This window comes from Elephantulus edwardii, unplaced genomic scaffold (genome assembly GCF_000299155.1).
Source record: "Elephantulus edwardii isolate Elephantulus edwardi_28Jun2011 unplaced genomic scaffold, EleEdw1.0 scaffold00058, whole genome shotgun sequence".
NCBI classification, from domain to species: Eukaryota; Metazoa; Chordata; class Mammalia; order Macroscelidea; family Macroscelididae; genus Elephantulus; species Elephantulus edwardii.
The window spans coordinates 4,322,864-4,341,597 of record NW_006399808.1 but is presented as its reverse complement, the minus strand read 5'-3'; the positions used below and the strand labels follow the sequence as shown (position 1 = coordinate 4,341,597).

General features: G+C 41.5%; 1 protein-coding gene across 23 annotated transcripts in view; it reads right to left on the bottom strand.

Annotated features, from left to right (window-relative positions):
- Window positions 1-18,734, bottom strand: part of KCNMA1 (potassium large conductance calcium-activated channel, subfamily M, alpha member 1) — a 1,059,824-nt gene that overhangs the window by 542,723 nt on the left and 498,367 nt on the right. For all 23 annotated transcript variants that reach the window (XM_006887494.1, XM_006887495.1, XM_006887496.1 and 20 more), the window contains one exon: window positions 4,629-4,690. In XM_006887494.1, the coding sequence (XP_006887556.1) occupies window positions 4,629-4,690 (62 nt within the window). The remainder of the gene's footprint in view (window positions 1-4,628; window positions 4,691-18,734) is intronic.

The following is an 18,734-nucleotide window of genomic DNA, read 5'->3' as shown; positions in this document are numbered from 1 at the left end:
CACACTGACAAAGGAGATTAAACAGAACTGGCTTTGACAAGCACTTTGGCAATTGGACAATTAAAACAGACATTCGGAGGGCGGGGGAAGAAGAACAAACTGGAGAAGAGGGTAGAGAGAATGGTACAGCAATGAAGGAATGAAAACCCAAAATCCCTGTAAATGTTCATTAATACTAATAAAATTTTAAAAAAAAACATCATAATAAATGATGTGAATATTGAAAAAAATAGATAAGTGAATGAGCATAACAAGAATAGATGAAGAAACAAGTGAATGAGTAAAAAAGGGAAATCGGTAAGTCTGATAGAAGGCCATTTTCAGATTGCAAAGCCACTGGTGCCCTGGCAGGCCACCCCTGGGATTTGATGATTCGACACTCTCCAAGCTTTGTATCACTATTCCCTCCTCCATGCCCAGTGTCCATCTCCACATTACAGCACTGCTGGCACCAGAAGCCAAGAGCAAAGACTGACAAACTCTGAAGGAGCCCCCACTGTGTTTCAGCCATTTCGGAGCAGATAGAGTCATTAAGGAAAATTTTAACAATGTCTAACCTTTCAGCTTTACTCTGCTAACAGCAGGTGGCTTGCCTCTCAGAGACATGAGCCTGCACTGAAGTCACCAGTGAGCAGGACTTGACATTCATTTTCAGATGTGCAGCATTAAATATTCATAATCCACGTAACTGTGGCATAAGAAGTGGCAGGATTTAAACATACATCAAAGGACTAGAGAGTTTCACATAGGTGAGTCATCCTTTCCCAGAATGCCTCTGGAGAAGATGTAAATACCCAGTGCCTAAGCCGCTTTCTCCTCCAACTTTCTGTTAAAATTCTAATGGTGCCTGGGACTACTGAATTATGCAGCCCATGAATCCTGCCCTCATGCTGGCACTGTTCAATCTTTCTTTTCCTTATCTATTAAAGAAGAATTACTGTTCCTGTGTCAAAGAGAGGGAACAAACAGAGATGGAATAGGAACTGTGACATTATCACCCTCGGGTGTATAGGGGACTTTTTTTTTTTACTTTGTTTTGGAATTTTTAAAAAATCTTTTCTCCACCATGAATCAGATAGTATAGAATAGATATTAAGAGACATGAGAATTGGGAGCTTGAAAAACGTGTGCTTTAAATTGACTGGGGAAACATTCTAAAATAATGACAATCAGAGGGATTTTCTTTGGCTAATATTTGTGCTGAACTGCTAATTGAAGGAGATCTTTCTGCGGAGGCATGAGTGTGGATGAATGCTGCTTGTTTGCTAAGACAGTGACATTTATATCAGCTCAAAGACTTGGTGGAACATCTCCTGCTGCTTGGGTAGTTCTGAAGAGAACTGGATGATGAAGCAGAATTTTAACATTAATAGATTACTGTAATTCTCTTTGGTTTTCAATTCCAGAGGCTCAACAACCATTTGACTTTGCTAGAAAGCAATCTCTGAGTCACAAAGGTGATTCTTTGGCATGATCACCCACGGAAAATGAAGACTCAATTAAGGAATTCTCAACTTCTTACATGCAAAAGAGTTAGCCTAACAATGGAAAAGGAGAGCTCTGCTGAGAAGACTTTCTTTGGAAATTACTTATTCTTCACCCTTTTATAATAAAATAAATTTTGTAAGATTTAAGAATCATGAAAACACCAAGTATGACATCTTATCTGGTATATCCAACTGTTTATGACCCAGAAGATGAATATCCATCCATGACCCTGTCTCTCTACATTTACAATCTAAATTGTAAAAAGCCTTTCAAATGGAGAGCAAGGATCTGTTTTGTTAATTTTCACATCTCAAATTTTCAAAGGGAGCCTCATGTCAGATCCTTTGCTACTGGACAATACTCAATTTATCTCTGTTCAAAGTTCAGGGACATGACACTCCATGGGTGATGTCTTCTCAAGCAGATTCTGTCCTGGAAAAACCTAAAGATTATCCCTCTGCTTACCTATAGGCCTTAAATACTGAATCTTTTTCAGAGTGATAAATCAGAATAATTTTCAAGAGAAGTCTAAAGCTAGCTTTCCCAGATGGCCAGCCAGATCATGAAGTGTAAAACTGGTGACAGTTCTAAATGAAAAAGATAGATGTTTAAGAATTTACATTCCGTTTTCTCATCATGTCTCCATTTACAACTTATATGTGGGAAGAATTTCATTTTATCTTGGTAACAAAGCTTGATTATCACTTCTTGAATAGGGTCTTTCCCTATGCCCCATTCTTGAGGATCTTATTTATTACAAAAGTTACTTATCATAAGTTACTCCATAGATTTTCTTAAGATTCTTCTACTCACTTAAACTAAGCATGGTTGCTGGTTTACCTCAGCAAAACTAGAGCCTCTTGGACTGAGTATGCCTGGCCCTCTGTCAAACACAATGCCAGGATATGGCTTCAGGATCAAATAAAGAAATGTAAATCCAAAGTGGAAAGAGTTCCATAAATATAATAGCTTGTTATAAATAAGACTTGACTATGCCAAACCACAAAGTTTAGAGGCAAAGAGGAATGGTTTAGGTTAAGAGAAGTCCTTAGCGAGAGTGGAGAGAGCCTGGGACAGGAAATTTTGGGCATTCTTCTTAGGAAAAGTTAACAATAATGAAGGTCCACCCCTGACACAGACACTTTACAAGTCTATGCAGAAAACAGCATCAGAGAGGACTGAAGATGCCGGGTTCTTCAAATGATGGCAAATGTGTTTCTAAGCAAGGTCGTCAATTTAAAAAGAGTCTGGCAGCATGTTAAATACAGAGGGCATGAAGTGGGCGGGGCATTCAGGAAGAAAGGTTCTGCTTCAGAGAATCCCAACCCTTTCCATCCTCTCAAATGAGGACCCCGAGATCTACAGAGTCAAAGATTATCTCTTGGTAGACAATGTAAAAAAAGGATACCCAGATACAGCTTACAAGAGCATTTTATTCATGACAAATACAAAGGAGAAGAAATGGGAGGGCAAGGAAGTGTGACAAGGAGGGATGAGTCCTTGTAATCCATCACTCACTTCCCCTGAAAGGTTTTCCTCTCTGGGGCAACCAGACATGTGCCCACACTATCTCCCAGGCCCTGGCATGGAAGCTGGCTCCACATTGTGGAAGCTGGCAAGGTGTTCAGACCATGATTATGTGAAAACACTCCTGGAGAGAGACAGTAGAGAAATAAGACCAAGGTATTAGCAGATCTCTAGTTCAATACAAATATGGCCAGCATAATTAAGAGAAAATACTTTAAAGGTGCTTACCTTCAATCACATAGCAATTAGAATCTTCTGAGCTTAGAAAGCTCTTCTTCTTCGTGGCCAGGTAGAGCTAATGGAGGGAGCCTGAGGGATCTTATCTCCTGTAGATTCTCTCCCATCTAAGTGGGGTAAGACCAGACCCAGCCTTGTGTGAGAGGTGGGCAGCAGGACATCTGGCATGCTCAGATTTGGCTGAATTTCAGAGACAAGTTACTAGAGTAGATAGCTTCTTTTATTTTCCTTAACATTTTCGCCTTTGCACCCATATGCACAAAGTGCTTTGGCTGGTTACCAGCTGGCTCTAAGAAATGTAGTGGGTACTCACAAAATCACCACCACCCTGAGCCACAAAGAAACAGAAATAAGTTTAGAATTCATACACGTGAAGCTCCAGGTCAAAAAGAGGTGTAACCAAGTGACTCTTCCTAGGATGAAAGTCTAGTGTCCATCCATGTCAGTGTTAGAATTCAAAATAGTGGACGCTGAAAGCAGAGAACACAAGCTGCTGTAGCTAGAGTTGATGAGTTCATGTCATCACAGAAAGAGAGTCAAACTCCAGCTCCATTTCAGATTCCCTGATGCTGTCATCTTCAAGTGTGCAATGAGAATGAATAGTTGGAACATAGGATGCAGCCAGGGGTAGCACATGTAGGAACCAGGGAAGAAATGGTCTCCACCTTGCAGCCCTGGGCAGTGTCGTCTTCTGCCTCCTCCAAGATCTTTTCCATCTATTTCACATATCCTACTTTAGGCTGCCTCAGACCACCTGTTCTCTTTGTTGGTGGCCTAGGTATTTGCTCAAGAGTCTAGGAATTCTCAGATGGTCATGGGCTTCCAACTCTGGAAGACATGAACTCCATCTCACCTCCTTACCTTGACAAATGTGTGGTGCTTTCTCCTCTGGAACTCAGTCAGGAAAGTGCACAGAATAATAGTGCCATGCTTTCTGATCTGATCTCCAAATGGAGGAATGAATCTTTGGAAACCCAAATGAGAAAAGAATCCTACATCCATGATGAATGTGTCTCAGACCCTTAACCATTAAACACTGGGACCCTTCCAGAGATTACAAATTCATAGCAAAGCCTTCTTCTTTCTTGGCATCATTTGTGCAAATATTTTCTTAGGAAACATTGATTTTAACAACAGTAGCGCCTATGAAGAAGGCAGGACCTTGATACCTCTCCCTTCTCTGCCAGTAGAATCAAAGTAACCTTCTTCCTAAGATTTTCCACATTCAGAAAGTCACCAAAGCCCTGCCTTCCTCCGAAAACTTTCTGAGTGCAGGAGACTCTCAAAGGGGTTAGGTAAAGCAAGCATAATGCTCAAGGTCAAGACTTGTGCCTGTTTTTGAAGAGAGGTCAAGAAAAATGCATTTGGATACTCACTTTGACGAATCTATGAAGTATATTACAAGTGCACCAATGCTGAGAGCAAAGACCAAAACAACCTGCAAAAGAAGAGAGAAATGGCATCACTTCCAAGCTGGACACCAGCACATTCGTTTTAACACACACAAAGTAACCAGCTCCAAAACATGGTGCCAGTCACTCTGCTGCAGTGCCTTCCCCAAGCCCACATGTCCACTGGCTCCTCACATCACAGTGGTCAGCAACCTCACTCCTTACCAACAGAGGTCAGGGCAGACTGAGAACACTGGGTTTTTATCTGGCTCTGTGTTCCCATGGGCCAGCTGCTCTACAATGGAAGGCAAGAACGTTCAGTGCCTCTTATTCTGGGCTGTTGTATATAATGCCTAATCATATATTCCTTTTAAACAGTTCTTTCCTTCATTGGTTGCAATGCAGGCAGTATTCCCTATTTATCCTCTCTTTTCTTAGTTTAGCCCAACCCTCATGTCAGTCCTGTTTTGGGGGGGGGGGAGGAATAGGTAAGTGTGTAATAATCAACAAATATTAAAAACAAATAAAATGAACTGGGGCGTGGGGGAGGGAAGAAGAGGGAGTAAAATGGACAACAATGAATGAATGAAAATCTAAATTTTCTGTAAACTTTTGTTAAAATCACAATTAAAATAAAAAATTTATAAAAAAGGAACTTGAAAGTAAAGAATATTCAATGGGGAAAAATAGCTAAAATTGGGGTAATACAAATTTTCACATTATACGTAGCCTGTTGTTACCCAAAAGAATTCAAGTCATAATCTAGTTTTAAGGTGCTTTCATCCTTTCAACGAAATCCCTCATCCCTGTTAACAGCACCCATTCCTACTCCCTAGCCTCAGCTAACCACTAGTCTACCTTCGTCTCTAGAGAAGAAATATCAACCTGAAAAACACAAATTTGCTTATATAAACATTCCTATGTAGGGACATTCATTGCATACATATGTAATATGTGTGTATGCACATATGTGTGTTTCCCATTCTTATTACCTTTACCAGTTACTGGCAGAATGATATTAATTCATGGCAACTATTTGATAAATATTTATACTTTTATATACCTTTGAGCTGTGGTGCTGGAGAAGAGTGTTGAATATACCATGGACTGCTAGGAGCACAAACAGGTTGATATCAGAGAGGAGGGTGAGACCAGGCTGCTACTGGGAGGCAAAAATTCAGAAACTTCGTCTAACATACTTTGGACATGTTGCAAGACAGTGCCAGTCCTTGGAGAGGGACATCATTCTTGGGAGGGTGGAAGGATGGTGCAGGAGAGGGGAACCCTTGATGAGATGGATTGATTCAGTGACTTGGGTAATGGAGATAGGTGTGTCAGTGACAATAAGATTGGTACAGGAGAGAGCAGGGTTTAGGGCTGTTATTCATAGGATCTCTATGAGTCACAGGTGACTTGACGGCACATAACAACAACAACACATACTGTGTGTGTGTGTGTGTGTGTGTGTGTGTGTGTGTGTGTGTATGCTGTTGAGTCAGAACTGACTCAGAGCTGACCCTCCAGTGGGTTTTCACAGTTTGTAAATCTCACAGGAAGAAACTGCCCATCTTTTCCCCCATGGAGAAGCAGGTGAATTTGAACTTCATGCCTTTGGTTTGGCAGTGCAGCTCCATACCCATTGTTCATTGTTGTTGTTAGTGCTGTGTACCACTGAGTCAGAACAGACCCATAGTTGACCTTTTAGTGGGTTTTCAGAAACAGTTTAAATATACAGAAAGTAACTGCCCATCTTTTTCCCATGATGCAGCTGGTTGGTTTGAACCACATGCCTTCTGGATTGCAGTGCAGTTTCTTACCACTAGGCCATAAGAGCTTCCTGATATACACACACTAGAATTCCCTAATATATACACACACAACACCATATTATACACACACACACACACACACACACACACACACACACACACACACTGAGTCTCTGGGTGATACAAGTGGTTAACATTCTTGGCTGCTAAGATTAGAAGATTGAGTCCCTCAGAGGCACCTGAAAAGAAATGTCCGGCCATCTATTTTTGAAAAACTAATGAATGGAAATCCTACAAAACACAGTTATACTCCGACATACAGGACGTCATCATAAACTGAGATAGACTTGATGCCAACTAGTGCCAGCGATGGACACACACACACACACACACACACACACACACTCCTGCAGGTGCAGCAAGCCAAACTGGGTACCACATGGGGTTAGTTAAATGACAATCCTCATTTTTCTTGACACTCTTCAGTCAAGATTAATCACCATTGTCCGTCATCTCCTTCAGTGGATGCGTCACCCAGCAAAGTCCATCACCTAAATAAGGGGCTAATTAGGGGGCACTGACACTCTGTCTTCAATCAATAGTCTACTTGGTTTATTTAATCTTTCACTGAGAAAACTATTAGTACACCAGAAGTGTGTTCAAAAATTTAAAAAGAGCAGCCAGCAAGTGAGCTTACGAATGAACACAAGGTGAATACAGCCACTGCACACAGGCCAGGCCAGCATACCTCTTCACACAGTGATCTTCTAAAGGGCCAACAAGCTGAAGGGTGTTAGGAAGTGTCCACCTCCTCAACACAGAGGGACCCTAAGTTATGTAAAGATTATCCACCAAGGATCCAGCTCTGTGTGTGTGTGTATTTTAAAGAGTTTGAAGAACAAAATCAACATGAGACATTCTTCAATAAAAATCCCCAAACTCTTGCAGTTGGAAAGGTAGGCTACAGGGTAAGGAAAATGGCAACCAAAACAACTAGACCTTAAAAAAGAAAAGTGCTGTTTCCACCGACTTGCTAAATTATCCTTGTGTAAAAAAATTATTCAAAAATCGCAGCAGGAGGACTTGTTTTATTTCCCCATTGCTTTAAAATCGGAAGAATGCTGCAGTTGAATGCAAAGAAACTCCCGCTGTCTGCCAGGCGCAATCCCCTGCGCAACTCCTTGGCCTGTGGGCCTCAGCCACTCATTCATACCATCCCCGAAAACGTATGAGCAAAACCAAACGAGAACATAAACAGAGGCCCTTCCCCTCTGCCCCCCTCCCCCTTATCTGAATGAAGCAGCAAAGCAAATAGCTTAAGATTAATTTTGATCTGTGAGGCTATTTCTGAGACATAATCAGTTAGAGCCCAGCCCTGACCTCATTCTAAAAATGTTGCAAAGAGAAGGGGAGTGGCCAAAACAGGGGGGAAGGGCCTCTTTTTCATTCATAAACAGATTATTTAGGACTAATCCTGATCCTGATCTATTCAGCTCCACGTGCAAACATCCTGGAATGGTGGGTCTCTATCAGACCTAGGCCTTTGAAATCTAAGGATGCAAGGAAGGGAAAGAAAAGTCTTGCAATTGGCATCTACATCCTTCTGCAATGAACTAAAGAAATCTTTTCTCTTGTAATGGAGAGACTGCAGTGAGGGTGGCCAGACCAAGTGGCTGGCACTAATTTGTCCCAGCTGCCTCCTCTTGGCTTCTGATGGGGAATAATGTGCTGCTTACTTAAGCAAATCAGCCAGTGACAAGGGAGGGGGAGACAGGAAACCTGCTTCCTGCTGTCCTCTCACAATCCACTCTCAAGAGTCAGGGGCTCTCTGGCAGAGAAGGAGCTCCAGGGAAATGAAGGCTCTGATGAGTCAGCTGTCCCTGCTGGGGTCCACGTGTGCCGCTGAAAGCTTTCTCTGAATGAATGAAGCATAGGACATTTCCAAGCCATGCCACCCTCCCCACCAACAGCCATCGTGCACCATCAGCCCCCTTCAGGCAGGGCAAGATCGCGGGGAGAGGCTGAAAAGGCTGACACTCAAATCCTCCTCATCCTGTCAGGTGTGATTACACTGCATCTGGAATTCAGGTGCTTTGGAGAAAAAAGGCACCCTTTGGGTTGGAGCACGAAAACAGGCTCCTGACTTGTCTACTACAGGACTTAGCAAAGTCCCCTCAAAGGGGCCAGTTTCTTTCCCCTGTGTGAGCTGACAGTATCAAGCAGAGGTCAAGGGCAAGCAGTCTATAACCTCTCCCTTTCTGACAAATTCCCCTGATGGCTGATAACTCTAAAGGTAAAAAAACTCAGTCTGGCGTCTCACAATGATTTGATTTTAGCCTTAAAATCTAGCTGTTTCTAACTCACAGTGAGCACCCAAGTTTCACTGTAGAACCATGTTCTGTAGGATTTTCAACAACTGGTCTTTTCTAGATCTTCCTCTGAAGTATGTCTGAATAAATGTTAACTCCCAGGCCTTTGTTTTAGACAGATACTATTTGCACCACACAGGGACTCTAGATTTTAGTCTTAATGACCACTTTATAAAGTACACTCCAAATAATCACATAAATATTTAGCATCTCCTTTTCTAACATGCCCCTCGCTTCACTTGTACCCCTTCTGGTTATAATTAACAGGTAACTCTACGTATAGAACAGAAAGATAACATATGGTTTAAATCAGGAAAGGTATAAATCAGAATTTATCATTTATACACACTTATTCAAACTGTATACTGAGAAAATTATTCCAGAAGCTGGACTGTATGAAGAAGAATCAAGATTGGAGGAAGACTCATCAACAACCTACATTATGCAGATGACACAACCCAGTTTGCTCAAAGCAGACTTGAAGCACTTACTGAAGATCAAAGACAGTAGTCTTCATTATGAATTATATTTCAACACCAGGAAAATAAAAAAAAAAACCCTTAAGTGAATGAACAGGCAAAATTCTGAGAAACGGAGAAAAGATTGAGGTTGTCAACAATTTCATTTTACCTGGATTCACAATCAACACCCATGGTGACAGCAGTCAAGTAATCAAAAGACAGACGTGTTGCACTGGGAAAAATCTACTGTCAAAGAACCTTTCCAAGGTGCTGAAGGGCAAGGATGTCAGTGTAAAGTCTAAGGTATGCCTGACTGAAGCCAAGATATTCTCAATTACTTCCTTATGAACGTGAAAACTGGACAGTGAATAAGGAAAATGGAAGAACTGTGATGTTGGTGAAGAGTACTAAATATCCCACTGTTTAAAGAATAAGCAAGTTTGCCTTGAAGCAAGTGCAACTGCGGGGATCCTTAGAGGCAAGGCTGGAGAAGCCTCACCTCACATACTTTGTGCATTTTGTCTAAGGAGGAAGGAAGACTGAAGCCCAAGGTAAGATGAGGCCAAGAAATGCTTAATACTCAAAGCAGTGGAAATACGTTAGCATTGCAGCAGCATAATGGCAGACTAACAGTGAAGGAGCACTTTAGAAAGCACTGTCCTCCCATGACCTAGCTGTGGACATCCCCTCCAAGCACGCACTTCAGCTGACTGCCTGCTCTGTCTTCCGTAGTGGCATGGGTTGTGCTGACCAAACCACCTTGACTACTTTTGTTCTTGTTGTTGTTAGGTGCCGTTGAGTCGCGTAAAGTCATAGTGACCCCATGAACAAAAGATCAGAACATTGTTCTCTCCTGCACAATCATCACACTTCCTGGCACACTAAAGCCCATTGCAGCAGTCACCGTGTCAATCCACCTGGTTGAGAGTCTTCCTCTCCTTCGCTGACCATCCACTTTTCCCAACATCATGATCCTCTACAAGGACTAGGCTCTCCTAGCAACATGTCCAAAGTATTTGAGGCAAAACCTCATTATTCTTGCCTCCAAAGAGCACCCTGGCTGCACCCTCTCCAAGACATATCTGTTTGTTCTCTTGGCTGTCCAGGGGATGTTCAGTGCTCTTCTTCATTACTGCAGTTCAAAGACATCAATTCTTCTGTCATCCCTATTCACTGACCAGCTCTCAGATGCATAGCAAGTAATCGGAATCAGATGCACCTTAGTCTTCAAACTGACATCACTACTCCTCAATAATTTGGAGAGGTCCCTGACTGCAGATTTTCCCAGTGCAATGTGTCTCCATATTTCTGACTACCAGTACCAAGGGTGTTAATTGTGGATCCAAGCAAGATGAAACTGTTGACAGTTCCAATCTCCTCTCCATCCATCATGATGATGCCTATTGGTCCAGTGGTAAGAGTCTTTGTTTTCTGACATTGAGATGCAATCCATACCAAAGGCTGCATTCCTTGATCTTCTGCAACAAGTGCTTCAAATCCTCCTCACTTTCAGCACGCAAGCTTGTGTTATCTGCATAACGCAGGTCACTGATGAATGTCCCTTCAATCCTGATGCCACACTCCTCCTCAAAGAGTCCAGCTTCTCAGAAAATTTGCTCAGCATAAAGATTGAATAGTTATGGAGAGAGAATACAACGCTGGTGCAGTCCTTTCCCAATTCCAAACCATGCAGTGTTCCCCGATTCTGTTCATACAACAGCCTCTTGGTCCAGGTTCCACATGAGCACAATCAAGGGCTATGGGATTCCCATTTTTCTCAATGTCAGCCACAATTCATAATGGTCCACACAGTCAGGCCCTTTGCATAGTCAATAAAGCACAAACAGACATTCTTCTGGTATTCCCTACTTTCACTCAGGATCCATCTGATGTCAGCAATGATATCCCTGGTGCCACAGCCTCTTCCAAATCCTGCTTGAATTTCTGGCAGTACCCCATCTATGTACAGTTCCAGCCGTTTTAGGAGGTGCTAACTGCCACATTCTTCAATTTACCAAAAACACCCATATGTTGTGGGGTGAAGCTGAATATAAAATGATATTTACAGAGTGCCAGATTTCTACAAACAAGCAATTTGATAAATGTCATTGAAACAATGGTGTTTGTGAGTCATCTATTTTTGATACTCTAAGATCAAAATACAAGATGTGTTTGCTTTGAATGATACTGATGATACTGAGGGGTGGGGGCAGGGTGGACTATCACACACACATGCATACACAGATAGAGAAAGAGAGAGAATATAAAAACCAGTGTCTATCTCTAACAGCTGGCCTGAGGAGCCTGGTGATAAACGGATGTGAGACAGAAGAAATCCACAGCCGCCTTCAAACTGAAACCCAGCAGGCCCTGAAGCTCTTCTAACAGTCCCAGAAAGTTTAGAAAGAAAGAAGAAGAAAAAATTACAAGAGTATGGAGAAGCACAGATTCTTCCCCCTCAGGCTGCTGGAGTTCCTTCAAGTAAAAGCCTGCCCTAGTCATATGAACGTGGTGGCAAGAAGCAGGAAGTTGGCACTTCAGAGACTGCTTGTTCCCTGGATTCAAATTCCCTGATTCAAATTGGCATACGCAGTCACATGGGTCAGAGGTGGGTTTGGAGCAGGACTGGCAAAAGTAACCACAGCCAGAAACCTAGCACCTTTCTTTACAAACCAGGATGTCTGTGTTCCTCCTGAGACCAAGGACTTCTGAGGAAGGGGAGACAGGGGCAACAGGGGGCAGCGCAGGGCTCCTCCAGTGAACATGACGTGTGGCCAAGGCTGAAAGTCCCTGAATTAGAGCCATTAGGGGAACCACTTCGCTCAAGTCAGAGATTAATTTGCAAATGTCTTCTTAAAGATTAGCCCATTAGAACATATGTATGAGGCCTGCAGGCTTAGAGAAACGTGCGAAGAGTATTCTAAAAAGTACAGAGAGTAGGATGAATTAATTCTCTCCTGAGCAGGTTTTACACATTCTGCTCAGTTCCTGGCAGAACAAATGACCCTAATTAATGATTCTACAGGTTTGATTGGGAGGTAGTAAGCTGGATACTGACAGCAGTTAACAATGCTCAGAAAATGAACAATTTTCTGCATATGATAGCAAAAGTATGTGACTTTTTTTTACTGAGGTATAATTTACACATAATAAAATTCATAGGAGAAGAACTTTTTTTTAAAAAAAAAAAAGATATGATAACTCCAAGGCAGAACGATCTGAGAACATTTAGTTTGCAAAATCCATCATCCAACCTGTAAATTATAATGTCTAGTCTGGCGAATTTAATGATGCCAACAAATATTTATTGAATTGGTGAACACACAGCTGAGAGGGGGTAAGGGGAGGATAGAGATAGAGAGAGAGAAAGAGAGAGAGAGAGCGCGCGCGCACAAAGCTAGGGCAGTTAATCAGGCCTGGTCTTTGCTCTAAATGAACACAGAATGCACAAGTACCAGGGAGTCGCCTGGGCATCTAAAAATACTACAAAGAGAAGCACATTTTATTATAATACTTTATCAGGTTTTGTTCTTTCTTCGTACCTATTCAATCTGTATGATGAGCAAATAATCTTAGAAGCAGGCATATATGACGAGATATTTGGCATCAAGATTTGAAGAAGACTCATCAACAACTTGTGTTATGTAGATGACACAACCTTGCTTGTGGAAAGTGAAGAAGACTTGAAGTATTTATTGCAGAATATCTAAGCCTTCAGTATGGATTACATCTCAACATCAAGAAAACAAATATCCTCACTGGGCCAACAGCCAACATCATGATAGATGGGGAAATACTGACGCTGTCAACAACTTCATTTTCCCTGGATCCACAATCAACATCCAAGGGAGCAGCAGCCAAGAAGTCAAAAAGGATGTTGTACTGGGAACATGTGCTATTGAGGGCCTCTCCAAAACGCTAAAGAGCAAGATACCCATTTAAAGACTAAGGTGTGACTGACCCAAGCTATAGTATTGTTTCTTATGGATCTCAGCATTGAACAATGAATATGGAAGACTGCCTATGAACTGTGGTGTTGGCAAAGAATATTAAACAAATCATGGATTTTCTAAAGAATCTATCTTGGAGAAAGTACAACCAGGGCCCCTTCAAGTCAAGAATGGTAAAGCTTCATCTCACATAATTGGGGCATGTTATTTGGAGGTTCCAATCCTCCGAAAGGCATGGACCAGATGATTATAATTTGGGGTATTTAAATTACGAAATAACTATAGAAAATGAAAAACTGTTTCGACTTGGAAAGGCATCAGCTGTATATGATACAGATCTGATTTTGATTCGCATGATAACCATCATGTGTAATAATGACAATCATGTATAACTCTGCTGGGTGACAATCATGTGCACTAACAATGTGTCAGAGATGCTTGTTTATTTCGTAAACTCACAACGGCAAACGATAAAGACAGTTGGAGTCACACTGCCGTTTCTAGCAGCAGAAACTGGAATCACTCATGTAGCAACTTGTCCCATGCATCAAGGACCAAACTGGGGAGGTGGCATCAGTCAGCTCTCCCTGGTCAGACATGACTGCAGGAAACTGAGTGAGGTTCCCAGCCAGGTCTGGGATTCTTCGAAAAGCTCATATTTCTGTAGGTTTCCCTCCCTGAAACTCAACTTTCTGAGTCTCAGCGCTTTCTTAAAAGAAAGAAAGACATTTTCTCAATCTGGCAAGTATGGTAATGTGTTTTTCCACACTTTAACCATCTCTGGTTCTTAACAGAAGTAGATACAATTTTGTTACCAAGAAAGTTACCTTCGTTATTATAAATATCAAAAAGCTTATACAGCACAAACCAAATATTCTGACAGTGCCATCTAAAACCCAAAGGTTTTCTAAGTTTTCTACCTAATAGTGTGGCATACTGCATTTGACAAATAAAAGCTCATAAACAAAAATACTCTTAAAGCCAGCCAAAGCTCCAAGTGGTCTTGATGTTAAGATACAATCCATATTGAAAGCTGTATTCTTTGATCTTTTGCAACAAGTGCTCCATTCACTAAAACTAATAAAATTCAATAATTTTTTTTAAAAAGTAAAAAAAAACAACAAGTGCTCCAAGTCCTCCTCACATTTTGCAAGCAAGGTTGTGTCATATGCATAACTTCAGTTATTGATGACTCTTCCTCAAATTCTGATGCCACATTCCTCTTCACAGAGTCAAGCTTCTCTAATAATTTGCTCAGCATATAGATAGAAAAGGTATGGAGAAAAAATACAAGCCTGATGCAGTCACTTCTTAATTTTAAAGCATGCCCTCTTCACACAACAGTCTTGTGGTCCAGGTAAATGTTTTGCATGAGCACAATTATGTGCTCTGGGATTCCCATTCTTCTCAATGTTAGCCATAACTTGTTATAATCCACCCAGTTAAATGCCTTTGCATAGTGGCAAACATCATTTAATAATTAGAACATGGAACTATGTGAATTACTGCCTCTGCAATGCTTCTCGAGGGTCAGCTGAGTAGATTCCCACACAATGGTAGAAAATTACTACTACAACTAAATCTATGAATATGTTTGAAATAAAAGAAGAGGAAAGAAATACGAAAGTATTTTCAGTAGTTTCCTTTTAAAATTAGAGCATTAAAATAAAATATAAGACACTTCTTTGATGCTGGTTCTTCCAAAATGCAGTACTATGAAGTCATACTTTATAATCATACTATGCAATGTACAAGAACTTGGTATAACCTAAGAGAGACTCTGCTTTTCCATATTTTCTGTGGTTTCCACAGCTTTTGTTGTTCTTGTTTGCAGTCAAGTTGGAACCAGCCCATAGCTGACCCTACAAGTGGGTTTTGAGAGGCAGGAAATTGCACTGGAGAAGATAGTGCCTCCTTCTCCCATGGAACATCTGGTGGATCCAAACCATGTGTTTTTAACTTTAGTATGAAGAAATAAAATTCCAATATCATGTGCCAGAACTCCCAAACCCAATGTCACCGAATGGGTCCATGACACACAGGGACTCTACAGAATAGGGCAGAACTGCCCACAGAGTTTCTGATCTTTGGGCCACATCAGACTGCCACATCTTTCTTTCATAGAAGTCACTCTCAGGCTTGAATCACTTGCTTTTTCATTAGGAACCAAGTGTTTTAACCACTGCACTATCAATGCTCCACATGGCCGGCAGGACCCTGAGAAGTCAGGTCCAGTTCCTCCTCTCTGCCTTTAACTCATTCTCCCTCCTCTTTGAGCTCCAATTCCACTGATACTTCTCACTGAATTCTTGCCTGCCGTCCATCTTCTACTGCAGGCCCTTTGCACCAGCACTTCCCTCCTCTTGGAAGACAGACCTTACCAACACATGTGTTAAAGGACACAGAGATGAACTGTTAGTCCACTATTCATAACTGTAGAATCACCATCAAGTTTTAACCAACTACATGAAGCCCCAGGAATAGATGGTATACCAATTGAAGTATTCCAGATAACAGATGTTGGCCTGGATGTGCTCACCAAGTTATGCCAAGAAATCTGGAGAACAACCACTTGGCCAACTGACAGGAAGAGATTTATATTTGTTCCCATTCCAAAGAAAGGTGACCCAACTGAGTGTGGAAACTACAGAACAGTGTCATTGATTTCACATACAAGCAAGATTCTACTGAAGATTATCTAAAAATTATTAGAACAGCACATCAGCGGAGAATTGCCGGAAGTCCAGGCTGGATTTAGAAGGGGTTGTGGTACTAGGGATATTGTTGCTGATGTTAGATGGATCTTAGCTGAAAGCAGAGAATACCAGAAGAAAGTCTATCTGTGTTTCATTGATTATGCAAAGGCATTTGACTGTGTGGATCATAACAAACTGTGGCTGACTCTGAGAAGAATGGGAATCCCAGAACATTTAATTGTGCTAATGCGAAACCTATACTTGGACCAAGAGGCAGTAGTCAGAACAGAGCAGGGTAACACTGCATGGTTCAAAATTGGGAAGGATGTACGCCAGGGATGCATCCTGTCTCCATACCTTTCCAACATGTATGCAGAGCAGATTATCCGAGAGGCTGGGCTCTATGAGGAGAATTGTGACATCAGGATTGGTGGAAGATCTATTATCAATCGGCGTTATGCAGATGACACAACCCTGCTCGCTGAAACTGAGGAGGACTTCATGCACTTGCTGCGGAGGGTCAAGGCCTGCAGCCTTCAGTATGGACTGAGGCTCAATGTCAAGAAGACAAAGATTCTCACCACTGGACCAATTGGCAGCGTCAGGATGGATGACGAAGAAATTGAGATTTTTCACAGCTTCAGTTTGCTCGGCTCCACAGTCAACACTCTTGCCACCAGCAGTCAGGAAATAAAAAAACGTATCGCGATGGGAAAGTCTGCTGTTAGGGACCTCTCTAAAGTACTCAGGAGCAACAGTGTCTCTCTGGAGACTAAGGTGTGCCTGATACAGGTCATGGTCTTTGCAATCGCTTGTTATGCATCAGAGAGTTGGACAATGACTAGGGAGGACAGAAGGAGAGTGGATGCTTTTGAGCTGTGGTGCTGGAGAAGAGTACTGAATGTACCATGGACTGCCAGGAAAACAAACAGATTCATCTTGGAGAGGATTAAACCAAGCTACTCCTTGGAGGCAAAGATTTTGGGGCTTCGTCTGACATACTTTGGACATGTTGTCAGGAGGAACGGGTCCTTGGAGAGGGACATCATGCTTGGGAGGGTGGAGGGATGGCGCAGGAGTGGAAGACCCTCTATGAGATGGATTGACTCGGTGACTGGGGTAATTGGGATGGGTGTGTCAGAGGCAGAGCAGTTGGTGCAGGATAGAGCAGGATTTAGGGCTGGTGTGCATAGGGTCGCTATGAGTCACAAACGACTCGAGGGCACATAACAACAACAACAACAACAACATGCCCAGCAACCTTAGTTTGTCCCTTTACAAATTAGGCAATTACAGAATGACTATAAATAAAACCCTGAAAGATAACAGAGCTCCTTCCTAAAGTCAGCTACCAAGAACCCGCTTATGAGAAATCATATACCAGCTTATACAAAGGAAAATTAAGTGTTATAATGAATTTGTGTGCACAGGAAGAATTTGACCAAAGCAAATAGTCATTGATGTTGTGTAATCTTTTTTTTTTTAAATGTACCCTGATAAAGGATCTGGTACATAAATTGTAAGTCAAATGCCTTCTTTCTTCCCCTCCAAATATGTATGCTGACACAGCCCCAGGGCCAGAGTGGCAGGGGTCTCAGCAGGGGAAAGTCCCTGGACTGTTGCAGAGAGTCACGCTTTATCTTGGATTCTGTTGACTAGATCCATCTTAATTTGTATATTAAAGAAACGAAAAATGTAAATGTGTTCTTATAAGGCCTTAATTTATTATAACTGAAGTGGGTGATTGGGACAAAGCCATTGCAACATTAAGTCAGAAAACCTTGCGTAAAAATCAGTGTCCTTCATGAGGGCTGAGGTTTAAGACACTGAAATCTTAAAGGACTGCACTGTAAAATTTAAAAGGTTGCTCCTTGCATAATTTTACCAATGACATTAAAATAGGCACACTGGCAAGCAAGATGGAATCTTCCACTTGATACCTAAAGTCTGAAAGACCTTCTCTGCCTAATTATGGAAGTTCCAGAGGAAAAAGTTCCATCTGCTACCGGTGTTCCCAAGTTTGCAGCTAATGAGCTTATTCAAAAAGCTGTCTGGTTCCAATGTGTGTGGTTTGGCAACTTGATTCTTATTTTAATTATATTTTTAAAGACGAAAAAAACAGGTAATATAGTCAGTCATGAGCTGCCACTCATGGTTATCAAGGATTGAATTTATTATCACCTTTTTTTGTTGACCACTCATCAACTCTGACAGTTCTTAGGCTGGACGTAACACAGAAACAGAATGAACATTCTGAGGGCCTGAAAACTAATTCCACCAGTACTATTTACATTTACAAACTTAATCACTTTTGCGGGGATACCAAAAACTCTCCTATTAGTAGTAGTAGACTTTTAAGAAACTTGCATTTCAAATGACTTCCCTCTCTGGAATGACTGATTTTATCTCATGTTAACCATTAGTTTATCTTTCCGTTCCCAGCATCTATATCCATTTGTCCTAAAGATCTTATGGGGTCTCACTGCTCTCGAATCCATTACTGACACACACAACTGACTATTAACTTCTCAGGCATCAAGGGCTTTGATGGAAGACAGAACCTATTGTGGGTTTTTTTTAATATCTATACTTAGGAGTTTTAAGAATGTGGCCTTGGTTCTCTAATCACTTTTAAAGGACATAATTTCCTCTACAACACGATGAGATAGATAATGGGTTCAGTTTCAAAGCATGACCCTCTAGGCTCAATTATGGTAAGGTTTTATGTTTGTTTGTTTTTTATTATGCCAAAGAAATAAAATTTATTGGGAAGTAAATGAAGGAGGCTTCTTGCATTCCAGAGAATACCAAAGAAGTAAAGAAATCAGGAAATGCAATACATACAG